Source organism: Opisthocomus hoazin, chromosome 22, assembly GCF_030867145.1.
Source record: "Opisthocomus hoazin isolate bOpiHoa1 chromosome 22, bOpiHoa1.hap1, whole genome shotgun sequence".
NCBI lineage: Eukaryota > Metazoa > Chordata > Aves > Opisthocomiformes > Opisthocomidae > Opisthocomus > Opisthocomus hoazin.
In genome coordinates this window covers 11,610,375-11,623,619 of record NC_134435.1, presented here as the reverse complement: position 1 = coordinate 11,623,619, position 13,245 = coordinate 11,610,375, and the positions used below count along the sequence as shown (strand labels likewise).

General features: G+C 51.6%; 1 protein-coding gene across 2 annotated transcripts in view; it reads right to left on the bottom strand.

Annotated features, from left to right (window-relative positions):
• Positions 1-12,129: 12,129 nt before the first annotated feature.
• Positions 12,130-13,245, bottom strand: part of DUSP1 (dual specificity phosphatase 1) — a 2,645-nt gene continuing 1,529 nt past the window's right edge. For both annotated transcript variants that reach the window (XM_075441760.1, XM_075441761.1), the window contains one exon: positions 12,130-13,167. In XM_075441760.1, coding sequence (XP_075297875.1) covers positions 12,797-13,167 — 371 coding nt within the window. In that variant the 3' untranslated portion in view covers positions 12,130-12,796. The remainder of the gene's footprint in view (positions 13,168-13,245) is intronic.

Sequence of the window (13,245 nt, the reverse complement as noted above, 5' to 3'; positions counted from 1 at the left end):
GCATTCCCAGGGGAACAAACATTGTTCCCAGGGTGGGTCCCTGGCTTGGACACCCCACAGGGATGTCACCCAACGCATTCAGGGCTACGTTTGCTGTTTCACCAGGCAGACACTCAATACGGGCTCCCACACCAGTCGGGACGGACACAAAGGAGGGTGCTGTGCCATCCCCACCAGCCCCCCTCGCCCCGCCGGGGCTCGGCCCATCGTGGGGCGCAGACAGGGCAGGGGAAGAGGCTGGGGTGCATCTCAGCCCGGTGCTCCCCCCGCCAGCTCCCTGCGTCAGGAGAAGTGCGGGGCTGCTGCTGGGATTGCAAAACACTCGCCTGCGCCGTGTTTGAGGCTGGTTTTCGCCAGCGTTACTAGGGTACAGGGGTGACTAATTCTCTCCGAACTTTCAGTTTCAGCCTCAAGCACTGCATTTCAGAGGGACCTGGTGTCTGTTGTGTGGGTAAAAAACCCTGAGACAGCTCAGCGCTGCGGCTATCTAGGGCAAAAATATCCATATACAGAGATCAGCCTCATCACCGCCAGCGCTGCGCTGAGCTGGCAGGACCAAGCCTGGCCCCGAAGGCAGACGGGGCAGGAACGAGCACACGCTGCCCTCGCTGTAACTTTCCTACAGCTGCTGAAGGACTGCTGGCCAAAAAATCATTTCCGCTCTTGTAAGGCAAATGAAAGAAATGTTTGCAAGCAGAAAAGTGAGAAAAATGCAGAGAGCAACAGACCTTTTAAGTAACTTCTGTTCTAAAAGTGATCTCTGGACACTAGTTAGACCTTAATCAGCAATTAAGCAGCAGAAAGAGGGGTGAAGAGAACGGTGACACGGATGCTTTTACTCGCGGGGAACCTGAGTCCAAGCACCAGCCCGTGCCTCCCTCCCGCCTGCTTTCCAGGAGCCCCCCGCGAAGCCGCAGGGCTCCCTCCCGCCGGCAGACGCAGCGACGCTCCGCGCACGCTGGAAAAGTACAGCGGCTGCGAGAAGTCTGTGGATGTAGGCTCCGGGGCAGGGAGGAAGGGTTTGCTTCCGCCCCGGCGTGTGAAAAGAAATACGGCTCTGGAAAGGTGCCATGGAAACGGCCTCCAGTGATAGCTGCTGGAGACGGGCTCGTGTGCCGGGGGGCCGCGGCGGCCAGCACAGCTATGGGAGGAACGTCCCCGCAGGAACTCGCCGTTCCTTCCTGCGCAGCCAACGTCACCGCGCCATGCGGGAGCCAGGCAGGAAGGTTTGCACAGCTCCTCGGCTCCCGGCCCCCTCCAGCACAGATCTTGCGTGCTCGGTCCCACACAGACAGCCCCTTTCTTGGGAGGCCGGGGGAGAAAAGGGAAACGCATGGACCTACACGGCTGGCTGCTCCCTGTGGCTGATGATGAGCTAAAGTGGGGCTGGGGGATGCACACTTCTCCCAGTGGTGTGGGGAAAGGCCAGTGGTCTTGCAAGGCTCTCTCTCATGCGAGACCCCCGAGAGTCATGTAGCTGCTTCCTGGCACAGCCAACACCTCCAACGGTGGGCACGGCTGTTGGTGAGAAGCTGCTCCACCTTCATGTGAGAGGAGAAACCCAGCACGCCCGGCTGGTTCCTCTCCCACCGTCTGCGCCCTCGGAGAGGGTCTGGGTGGGCACTGGTCTAGCATGGCCACCTCCGCTACACGCTCAGCAGGAGGACGCTGTTCCCTGCCCTCATCACCAGAGTGCACACAGTTTGGGGGTCACCACACGCCCCGTGCTCACACGTCACCCACGCGCAGGGACAACTCAGCAAGGAGCATGCCAGCAACACGCTCCTGTGCAGGCAGTGATGCTGGCATGGACACAGAAGGAGCTTGCTGTTCAGCTGGAGAGCTGACCTGCAGCACCCGCGCACCCCTTGCTCTGCTCCCCAAGCTGCACAAGACACTCCCGCAGAGCAGTGGCACACTGGCTGGGCTGTCATTTTTTATAGCTGGTGAGCACCAGCACCTCATCTGAACTTTGCAGCACAAGGCAACAGCAGTTCACACAGCTCAGGAAGAGGATAAACGTATCACAGCAGCCACTGGCCAACGGGGCAAACAGCACAGGGCATCTGCAAACATAGCCCAGCACCTTCGGCCATGACAAGTGGCTGCTCAGCTGGCCAAGACGCTCCCACAGGCAGCCTCCTTCCTGCAGAGCCATTTCTCATGCTTTTAGCTGCCTTTCAGAGACCCATACTGGCTTAAAGGGGAGGAGGAGGGTGAGAAAATGGAGATCTCTGGCCAGATCCATACTTCATTTTCTTCCCCTTCAAATTTTTTGTCCTTTCTCCCGTTATGAAGCTCTGCCTGATAATCTACAGGTTTAGTTCACTCTCAGCATCCATTTCCTTCTTCACATCGTGGGGCACCTCTGGCATCCAGGAACTATTTCCCCCTAGCCTCCACATCTCTCTCCACCTGGAACCTTACTTCACTGCGCAAAAGAAAAACACTACAAATATGAAGCACCTTTCCTTCCCCTTCAGTTTGCTTCTTCTCCAGTAACTCCCCGGGTTTCCTCTCTTGCCACAAATACAGAAGTCACTGACCCTCTGCCTCCCCCACTTCGCCAGTGACCTCGCATGCCCCCACACCTCCCTTGCTCCCATCCGCATCACCCCCTTACACCTCCCCATTTCTGTTCAGCTCCTGGTTATTCCCCCCACAAGGCAAACACATTTTCCTTCCCTCTTACCCTAAAAGACACCGTCCCTGACTCCACCCGTCACTCCACACCAGCTGCAATCTCCATCCGAGGTTTTCCTGCTCTGGATCCACCCCAGACTGTTCCCCGTCCTGCTTCCACCCTTGTGCTCAGCTGGACCCGCTCTTGCCAAGGCCACTTCCAAGCCAAGCTCAGGAGCCACATCCCCGAGCTGGCCAGGCCTTCAGCACAGCCACCTGCACCCTCCCAGCAAGCCCATCATCCCAGCTCCCCCTGGGGGAGAGAACAATTCCTCCAAGCACAAAAATTTGGCAAAACACATGTTGGCATCAAGGCAATGGTGAGATCTCATGACCATTGCACCCCAGAAATGCTCACTGTACTCCACCAGAAAAAGCCTGATGGATATGTGCTCTCACCAGTGAGCTGCTTCTGTCTGTCACCAGCTGGCAAACAGCCTAATTAAATATGTTAATATCAAGGCATAACGTCACAGTCTTCATCCTAGAGAAAAGTAAACTGAGGTAGAAAAACACATTCTCCCCGCTTGGAGAACGTAACACAAAACCATTTTGAGAATCAATGATTTCTGCTCTTTCCACTAAAACAAAACACTACCCAAAAATTCATCTACAAAAATTACATCTCCGTCATTTCAAACCATTCGTTGGCACAGTGTCCTTCTAAAGAATAGGCTTTCTTTCCAACCAGAAGTTTGGCTTGCATTATGCAGGACTTCAACTACATAATCAAAATAGTCTGTTCTGGCCTTAGAAATCAGTTTGTAGCTTTACATCTGCTACCCTTGGTAACCAGAAAAAGCTGATGAGAAATATCCCCTCAAGCCCAGTCTGCTGGATCTGATTGTCTCTACCTGCAAAACAGACCTAGTTCTCCATCTTCTGTGTTTTGGCGGTAAGTGGAAGTATTTTCTGTCCTATCCTTGGGAGCCAACATTTTTTTTTATACAAAGACAGTATGAAACCAGCCCTGACTGGGAATCAGAAAGCGGAAAGTTTTCATCCAGCCTTAGAAAAACCTAGCTATTCCTCCAAAAGAACATATCAAAGGAAAAGCTGCCATCAGTCTTGTGCTGGGCTTTTGACATATCAAATAATTCCACTTTGGATTTATGATTGAGGAAAAGCTCTTCTTGGTGCACAGGTGAGTGGAGGTAACAGAGCAGTAGGTTTCAGGGAAGAGGATTTTGATTAGCACCATGATTAATGTCACAGTCCTGGCATTTTTTGTGCCACTCGCAGTTGAGGAATGGGTCCTCAGAAGGTAGCTGAAATAGTAAGAATGGCAAATTCTTCTTACACTTTAAAGAAAAATCTTTTACATCCTTTTCCATCTTCTGAGAAGCCTTTGCATCACCACTAGACCACCTGTGTGTGAGAAGACAAAACACCTCAGACCTCCAGTTTCAGACATAGGCATGAAGGCTGCATTGGCGAAATCCACAGCCACGGGGAGTCAGTCCATGGCCCCCCACATCACTTCCACTTTCCACCTGTATAGTATCAACACTGAGCAGCCTGGCAGGCTGCAGGTGATGGTCTCGTTTTTCTGCTCCAGCACCTATTCCCCTCACTACCCCATGAATGTGACATCCCCACTGAAATGGAGCCTGCAGCACTATGCAGGGCCTCTTGGTATCACTACAAGGTGTGCGGTAAACAAACACCTCCTTTTGGTTATTCCTTTTTAGGAATTTCTTTAAGCCCTGTTGAACAAATGGCATTCTGCTGCCCTTGAGATCCAGTTCGTCTGGAGTGAGACGTGGGTCCCAAATTGGTGAAAGCAAGAAGCAAGTTCACAGCTCTGCATTTAGCATCCCTGTTCATCCCTTTCAGCCTCATTAAATGTTTTGGAATCTCAGACTCCCCCAGCAGCCTATTTCAAACAAATGCAAAGCCCTCCAGTGTCCTCAGTAAACCCCAGCCATAAACCAAACCCAGGCCTTTTTAATTCCTGATCCATGAGCAAACCATTGGCAATGAGCATTCGACAGCGGCTGCGAGCACAGAGCTCTCCCTCTGGGTGAGACCTTCACAGCCACCAGCTCGCTCTCCTTTTTTTTTGTGCCTCTCTTCCAGTCGTGCCCAGCTGTTTCTTTCTCTCACTGCCTCCGAACCCAAACCCATGTGTTTCATATGAAAAAAATCTCTGCATCCCCCACCCAGGAAGATCATTTTGCATCAGAAATAGAGCACGCTATACTTGGGATGCAGCCCAGGCGTCTTAAAAATAGCTCAGCATGTAGCTCGTGGTGCCACGTACGGCTCTGCCAGCTGCCTGGACAGACAGACGGGGTGCCAGTGGGCAGGCCCTCCCTGCACAAGGCCATAAATGACCACGGTGCTCTCCAGCAAACCAATTGGTGCCCGGAGGGGAGAGCAGGGTGGGCAGCGTCGTGCTATGCCCCGACTCAGCGCTGCCTGCCTGCCTCCCCCTGCCCTCTCCGGGCCCCCTCTCCCCGCACCGCCCCGGCAGCTCGCCTTGCAGTCCGCGTTCCTGCTGCTCATGGAAGGCATTAACACCAGATAAAAGTACAGCGAGCCCAAATGTAGCACCCTGACGTCAGCCATCCCTGGAGTCTGGAAGGGAAGCTGTAAACAGAGGAACAAAAGGCAGTTGTAAATGACCATCTTCATTGGCATCCACGGAAAAGCATTGAAAGTATAAAGAGGAGCAAGGGAAGGTGCTGAAATTTGGGGGTTGCACAGTGCTCAGATGTCTGTTGGCTCCAGGAGGGAGGAGACTCTCCTAAGGGAGCGGGACAAGCAAAACACAAAGATCGAAAGGATTTTTGTCCCCTTGCAAATGGCTTTGTTCCTCCCAGTCAGTAGGAAAGGGTGGGAACTACGGCTCGATGCTATGCAGTCTGCAGTTCAGCTGGCTCCTCGCACGGCTCCTGGGGCAGGCAGAAATCCTTCGGCTCAAAGCGTCCCGGTGACGCAACAGCAGTTCCAGCCAAGCTACAGCAGCCAACAGGGTCTCAGTGTTTGACCAGCCTCGACCATCCCGCCCCACCTGCGCTAATCTCAGCAGATGCTGCAGCTCGCATTAGTGCATCTTGAAAAGCCCGCAGCAGTTGGATTCCTCACACTCAGCTACCAGTGAGGCCTAAAGATGCTTCCAGAGGTCATCTCCTCCCCTAAGGTGCCAGGTGTGATCCACCTTGACCTGGGGGTGGGAGAAGTGGCCATCGCACAGATGTGGTCATAGGATCCCACCAGGCTGGCACGCGGACCATCAGCCAGGAGCTGTGATCTCCCAGCACCAAAGCCCAGCGATGCAAGGGAGATGCCACGTGCGCCCAGACGCAGACCGAGTTCACAGCAGATGCCGTCACAGCCGACACACGTGTAGGATTGCTGACTTTTTGTTTTAACAACAAAGACCAGGAAAACATCCTGTAATGCAACATTTAAACCAACACTTCAGCGATTAAAAAAGAATGACCCACCAGACGTGGTTACGTAGTTTATGCCACTTGTTTACATCAACGGTGTCCTCATTGCCTGGCTAATGGGAACAAGCACCGGGCACTTAAAACCACTGAAAAGCAGAAAGTTCGCACCGTTCTGTTGCGTATTTTATGTGTCAGAAGGATTGTACATGTATACAGGATTGAAAACAACCACATAGACTTAATTTTTAAAATATTTATTGTACAAAAGCCACTGAAATATATATCTGCAATCATCAAGATTTCATTGCAGAAGACAATAGTCACTCGCTGATCTGCAAGTATTACAGAGCATTGTGAAAAACTATTAGAGTTAATGAACACCTGCAGTTTAAATCTTCTGTGAATTAGAAAAACCTGCCATCAAAACCACAGTGCTATGACCCAGTTGCCAATTAACAAAACCTTAACAAGATCTGAAAGAAGAACATGTGGAAACAAATTTAACATAGATCATATTTAGACAAGAATTTTGGGAAGACACTGAAAAGAAACCACCTCTTTCCAGTATGCAAAAGACCTGAAAAAGCCATTTTTAGACATCTCCACCACAGGGGAACAAGAAACTCCTTTCAAATAAAACTAAATTATATCAGAAATTAGAAGTCCAAAAATCACACTGTAGTTTATTATTTTAGTACAGGCAGGACCTACATTTGGCTCTGAGACAAAGACTATAATTTAAAAAAAAATATTTCATAGTGAGAATCTGCTAATTTGTAGCCAACTGGTTACCGAGTTAGAAGGCAAGTACATCATATCAGAATCCTCTGGGAGTTTATTTTTAAGCATGGCCCATAGTTAGGGAACCAAAAGGTATTGAGATGAGAGGGATTGGTGTCATACATAACCCTTTTATCAGAAATGAAGCAATTTCTGTGGCACTCGTGATAGTCCCTACATGGTCTCTACAGTATGGATTTTGGAATGAATTGGCTGATGAAACTACTGTTCCCACAGCCCTGACTCACCCAGCCTGAACGCCAAACAGGGCCTGGGTAAGATGTAACGGGGTTACTAAGGTCCCCTGTTAGCAGCTGTGCTTCATCCGTGTTCCTGTACACCGCGTACCTCCACGAGCATCTCCTCTTCTTGCTCTCCCTGCCAAGCGCCTCCGACCCTCCTGCCTGCAGCTCACCCCCGGGAGGACACGTCCGCCTGCGCCAGCCTGGGCGGCTGGAGGGAGAGCTGGGAGCTGCCCACGGGCTGGGTGTCTCATCTCACCCACTCCCCTGCCCGCCAGGGCGCCAGGAGGGGAAGCCCGGACCAAGTCATTTCTGTGTCTAGCAGGAAACGCATGCAAATGCACGAGCTTGAGAGCACGGCTTGGGAAACCCCCGGCCCAGCAGCCTCCCGAGGACCTGGGCCATGCCGTGGGCGCTGGCGAGGCTCAGCACCAAGGGCACACGCAGCCTGGCACTGCAGGAGGGGTGCACAGCCACATGCTGCAGCTGGGAAACGCTGGAAATGGAAACTATCAGGGGAAGAGAACAACAAAAAAACCCACAGATTCACACCTGGAGAACAGGCTGTCCCACACCATGTGAGGACAAAGAACAAACCTGCCTTTTCCCCTGGTTTTGCCCACCAGCCTTACGATGATGGAGCCAGCTTGCTCTGTGCTGGACTAACAGTGTCAGGTCCACGTAGGACCTTAGCACTGCTCTCACGCAGGTTTGTACCACTGCACTTCCAAGATGGGAAACAGCTCTCTAAACCAGGAATCCTTAACCCAGCCCAGCAGCAGAGCGGCTCAGCTGCCCCCTCCAGGTACCAGAGCTCATCCCGTGGAGGTTGCCCTCACCCTGAGCAAAGGCAGGACACAGCCCTGAGGCAGACCCCCAGTCAGGTCCCCAGCAGGCTGAAGTCCTCCCAGCAATGCCCATTAAATCAGCAGAGCATCAGCAGATCCTGCTTCTCCCCAAGGTCTCAGGTCCCTCCCTCTAGGGCTGCTTTCCCTCCTTTAATAGCTTGGTCCCACTTAACCTTTTATGCTCCTGATGGGTGCTAAGGAGATCCACCTGGCCAGGCACCTTGGCCATGGCTCTCAGCAGGGCTGCCAAAGCCCCATCAGCCATGGCCGCTGGCTTTGCACTGTAGTAAATAGCATGTAGCAGGAAGGCCACACGCAGTCCAAACCTCACGGCTACTTTGTTCTTCCAGCACAAGTGGGTTCGAGCCCGGGTTTTAGCCGTTTTCCCAACCTACCCACAGCCTTGGATTGGAGCAGATTTGGGGAATACAAAACCCTGAGTGGAGTCTCATGGGCTACACTGTGCATAGGGGTCTGTCCTGGACGTTGCTGCTGGACAAGCGAGAGGGTAAGAAACAGGTTCAGATGAGGTTTGAGGCGTAGTGACTTCTAACCACACCAGACAGTCCCACACCATGACCTTTTCTCCTTCCCCATCGCACTGCGACTCTGCGGGGCTGGGGAGCGGACTCTCTGGGGCTGCTCTTCAACACCATTTCCAAATGACTCTCAGTGCCCTTTCTGCTGCCTTGGAGCCAGACAGAGGAAAAAACCCAGGTGGTAACCAGGCAAAGTAGATTTGCCTGTGTATGGTCTGGATGTAATGTTCTTTTTGCAACGTAATGGCATAATACATCCTTGCGGCCCTGCTAGTCTGATACCGGGGGTGACTAATGCAGGATAGTCCCTAAGCTTGAGTACACCCAGCGCCTCTCGAAGCGCTGATTACAAAAGAAAGGCAAAAGCTTTGAGACAAGGGGATTACCCGAGACGAGTCTAATCTGGAGCTCTGTGTCTGTTTGTCATGTGACAACTGGGTATACCATATCCCCTGGGTATTGCATCTTGCTGGGGATATTACGCGCGGCTTATGTGCTGTGTCCCCACGTGGGTTGGCTGCGTACATCCCTTGGCTGTGGGGACCCATCCACGGGTGCTGTGTGGAGCCCCACATGCCGCGCTGGGTGACACACTGCCATGACTTGCGCTCTCTCTGCACGCTGTGCAACCTTTGGGGTGTCAGTGGTCCATGCTCTGGCATTTTGGGGGCCCAAAGGGCTTGCCTGCGTCTCCCCATCCCTGCTCTGCGCAGCACACCATGGCCGTTGTTTGCCTTCGGGGCAGGTGAGCAGCCTCTGGCTTGGGAGGAACAAAGCCTGGAGCCAGTTCCTGCAAACACAAAACACGCCTTTCGATCACTTGGTGACAAACGGGTTTGTCGGCAGCAGGAAGTGACATTACTGCCGTCCTCACCAAGGGGAAACTCCTCACCGTTTCCATGGGGATGTAGGCAACTGTAGAGCTACAGGTTTACATAAGCTGAAAGCCCTACATACGCCCATCGCGTGCCGGGTTTCTAGGGGTCTTGGATCGGGTACGAGGGGCAGGGTCTCGCCCGAGCCCCGCTAGCGCAGGGGGACAGCCGGCTTGTCGGGGAGCCGGGGGAAACGGGAGTTCAGTGCTGCAAACCACAGTGAACCACGTGCCTTATCCCAAACAAACAAAACAGCGGAGCAGGGAGAATAAATGAGGGGGGAGAAGGGCAAACACCTCCCTAGTGCATCCACAGCAGGCAAAGTCCAGCTCAGCCGTGTTGCCAAGGCGTCCTCCAGCTCTGCCATGCACAGGCTCTGCCCCTGCCCGTCTCAGCCCCGCGTGCCTCCTACCCGGCTCACACCTCCTCCCCTGCTCCCCACCACGCCGGACGCCCCACGCAGACCCCCCAGCTGAGCCCACCTTCCTCCCCAAAACTGTGGCACTGAGGTGATGTTTGCAGGTCTCACTGAACTCTCTTACTTGTCGCTGCTGTTCTTGCCCCCTTATCCTCCCCTTGTCTGGGCTGGGTGCAGTCCTGTCCACAGAGAGTTTGCGGGAGTCTGGGCTCTGGGCACCACCACTGATTACGGCTGACAGCAGAAGGCTGGCGATGCAGCCTTGGAAAAGGACATCGCATCTCCACCGAGCTGGAAGTGCCTGCCGGTGCCTCGCTGGGAGCGAAGCCCTGCTGTCGCTGGCTGGCTTTTCCGCAACGGGCTTTGTGCTGAAGCAGCTCTCTTGTGCGCCTCTCTGTCAGGTGCCTGCTTAGGTTATGAAAGCTGATCGGCTGCCAGGTAATGAGTTTTATTGTTCCAAGAAACACATAAACAAGCTCCCCCGGCTGACGGGGAGCGGATTTCTGTTTGAATTGTGATTAACAGGCAGGATTTTTTTTTATCAGTTGCGTGGCCAGCACTGCCAAGGTTGTATTTTTCCACTGAACAAGCTCTGCTTTGCTTTGAAGGTGAAAGTTTGTTCCACTGTTTACTGCAGGTGTAAAAAAGCTCACGTATTCAGAAATAGTCTTCTGTGCTCTACAGGGAGAGCAGTGGTAGGTGCAATCCTGCAGAGCAACACGACCTGCCAAGGGACTTTCCATGGAAGCAGGGGTTTTGCAGGATTTGCAGGACGGGGCAGACTTTGGGAATATTCACTTTGAGGTTTAAGCACGCATTGGGAAAATAAGGGTTTCTAACTTCATTTCTTAGTGCCCAGGGAGCTCTTCTCCTTTTAGCTGCTCCATTTTTTTTTTGGTCCCGTGGTGTCAGGTTGAAGCTTGGCGATGGCTGACGCGCAGTGCTGACGACAGAGCTGCGTCGGAGGGGTAGCTCACGTGGACGAATTTCAGATGCAGCAGTGCATCAGCCCATCCTTCAAGGGCACCTTCTCCCGGGAGAAGAGTCCTGGATTTTAGCGCCATTAATACTCCAGGTAACTTCCTGGATCTCAGCAGTTTGTGGTGCTTTGCTTGTCTCCACTTCCGCGCCAAGAGCACAGCTGCTTCGTGCTTTAAAAACCCCTCATCAACAAGCTTAGGAGCATAACTGTTAAAATGCCTTGATTTTCAACAAAGAATCATAACCTGCTGTATCTCCCTAAGCAAAACCATTTTTGATTGGGCAAAAGTAGGATCTGACTCCTTGAATACCAGAGATGCAAGTACTGCTGGCTCCCCTCTGGAGCGGCTGTAGGACACCTGATGTCCCAGTGCTCCCCCGGCATCCAGCTCCCCATTACCAGTACTATCCCCCTGCCTAGGAAAGCAAGCTCCCGGCTGCCCTTCTTCCACATTAGCTTCCCCTGGTAAGGTCATGTCACAGCAACGCTGCTCCCCCCATACACACCCCCTGGAGATGTGCAGTTCTGCCGCACCACACAGCATTAACCATGCACCATCTGCTGCCCATCATCCTCATCCCGTAGCTCCCACCCGCGAGCTGCCAGGAGCACCAGCCACCAACAGCTCCCTGCCTGGCTTTTGATACACTACGGAAAACTCTTCTCATCGCCTCCACTGAAGTGCCAGGTAAAAGTCACTCCAGTGAGAATCTGCAGCAGGAGATAATTTATTTGGGTCTGGGTAAGAAAACAAGTGACTTGTTGGTTACCTGATCTCTTGTTATGCCCCGATTTGTTTACAGAGACAGCCTAGCAAGCCATATACTTCACTCCAGGGATCAGAGACAGTTTGAGTTGCAAAAAGGAATCAAGGAGGTGGGACAGAAAAAGAAAACACCTTGGCACAAACCTCACAAGTATGGGAGATCTGTTACCAACAGGTTAATTTTTAGACTTAACCTTTCAAGCATTAGAAGTAAACAAGCAATAAGGAAGCTTCTTCTCCTTCCTAGGAGAAGGACTATTTTAAATTCACTGTAGCACTGTACCCAAGTCTCAGCTGGTTCAAACTATTACAGCTCTGTGGCCACCATCGCAGCCAAATCCACCTTACAGCCGAGAAGCTAGCCTTGGCTCTTTGCCACCGCATATAATTACACTGGGACAAAGAAAAGCTCAGGTTAGGAAACAGCAGGAGTTTCCAGTCAATCATGTTGCTTAAACCCCTCTTTCTATGTAGTTCAGTTAAGACCTGAGGCCAGCAGAGTTGAAAATTCAGATTTCTCTTACTGCTCTTCACCCAAGAGCTTCGCCGTGAGTTTCAGGACTGTAAAATGCAAGATTTTAAAGAATGTATCATCCAGCTCAATAGAAATATCATAATTTATTCTGTTTGTATAAAAAAGTTATAATCATGTAACAAAACTATGTCTTCATAAGAAGAAATATATTATTTCACATCATAAATAAATCAGCAAACATACAACCCTTGGCAACTCAAAAAGCACTCACCTGGTGCTTTCACGTCAGTGCTCAGGAAACAAGAAAAGCTGACATATATGCACACACAGAATTACAGTACCAAAAAATACTGAGGTATTTGGTTTCTCTAGAAATGAAACTTTAGGTTTGTGAAGGCAAAAAAACAATGCACTAATGTAAAAATAAATAGGACTGTCATATAAAAGGGGACAGCATCAGTGTTACTCAGTGTCCAGGAATGGGAATACTGGTGAGCATGCTATTGAACATGGAGCAGGCTTAGGACAGACAGAAGACAAGGAGGAACAGCTCAGGAAGAGACAGCATCCTTTGATCTCTATGTAGACATCCAGATACTGGCTTTAAGGTCAGCAGAAGAGTCAGTAACACCTAGTTGTCGGGCATCTGGTGAGCTCCTCTCCATTTATGACATTGTTCTGGGATGTATGGATGGTTCCCCACAAAATACAAGTGACTGATGACACTGTCCCCATAGTTATTGCACTTTGAGACAGTAAGTCAGAGTTCTGGCCATATTTTCACCCACTTTTTAGCAGCTTGGGGAAGTGGTGATGGGGCTCTGAAGATAGCTTAAAGCACTGGATGAGGTGTGAACAGGGATGGAGACTGGAAAGTTAAAGACCGTGGTGGTCGATGCTCCTCTGTCCAATACTGCCATAGCAGGGCTCCCAGCTTCTGCTGAGCAGTTGGGGGCTAGGACCTGCGACTCAAACTGAAGCAGCTGCCCCATGAAGCTGAAGTTTGGCGAGATGATGCTTCTTCTCTGCTTTACAAACTCAAAGGCTTCATCCAGTTTGACTCTGTTGGTCCTCATGAGATAAGCAAGGCAGATGGTTGCTGACCGGGAAATGCCAGCCTGACAGTGCACAAATACCCTTCCTCCATCATTTTTAACAGAGTCTGAAAAAAGTAAAACACACAGTTAGCAAATGAGTCCCACTGCTTCCAGAGGTGGGAAAGCACAGGCTGGTGTTATAC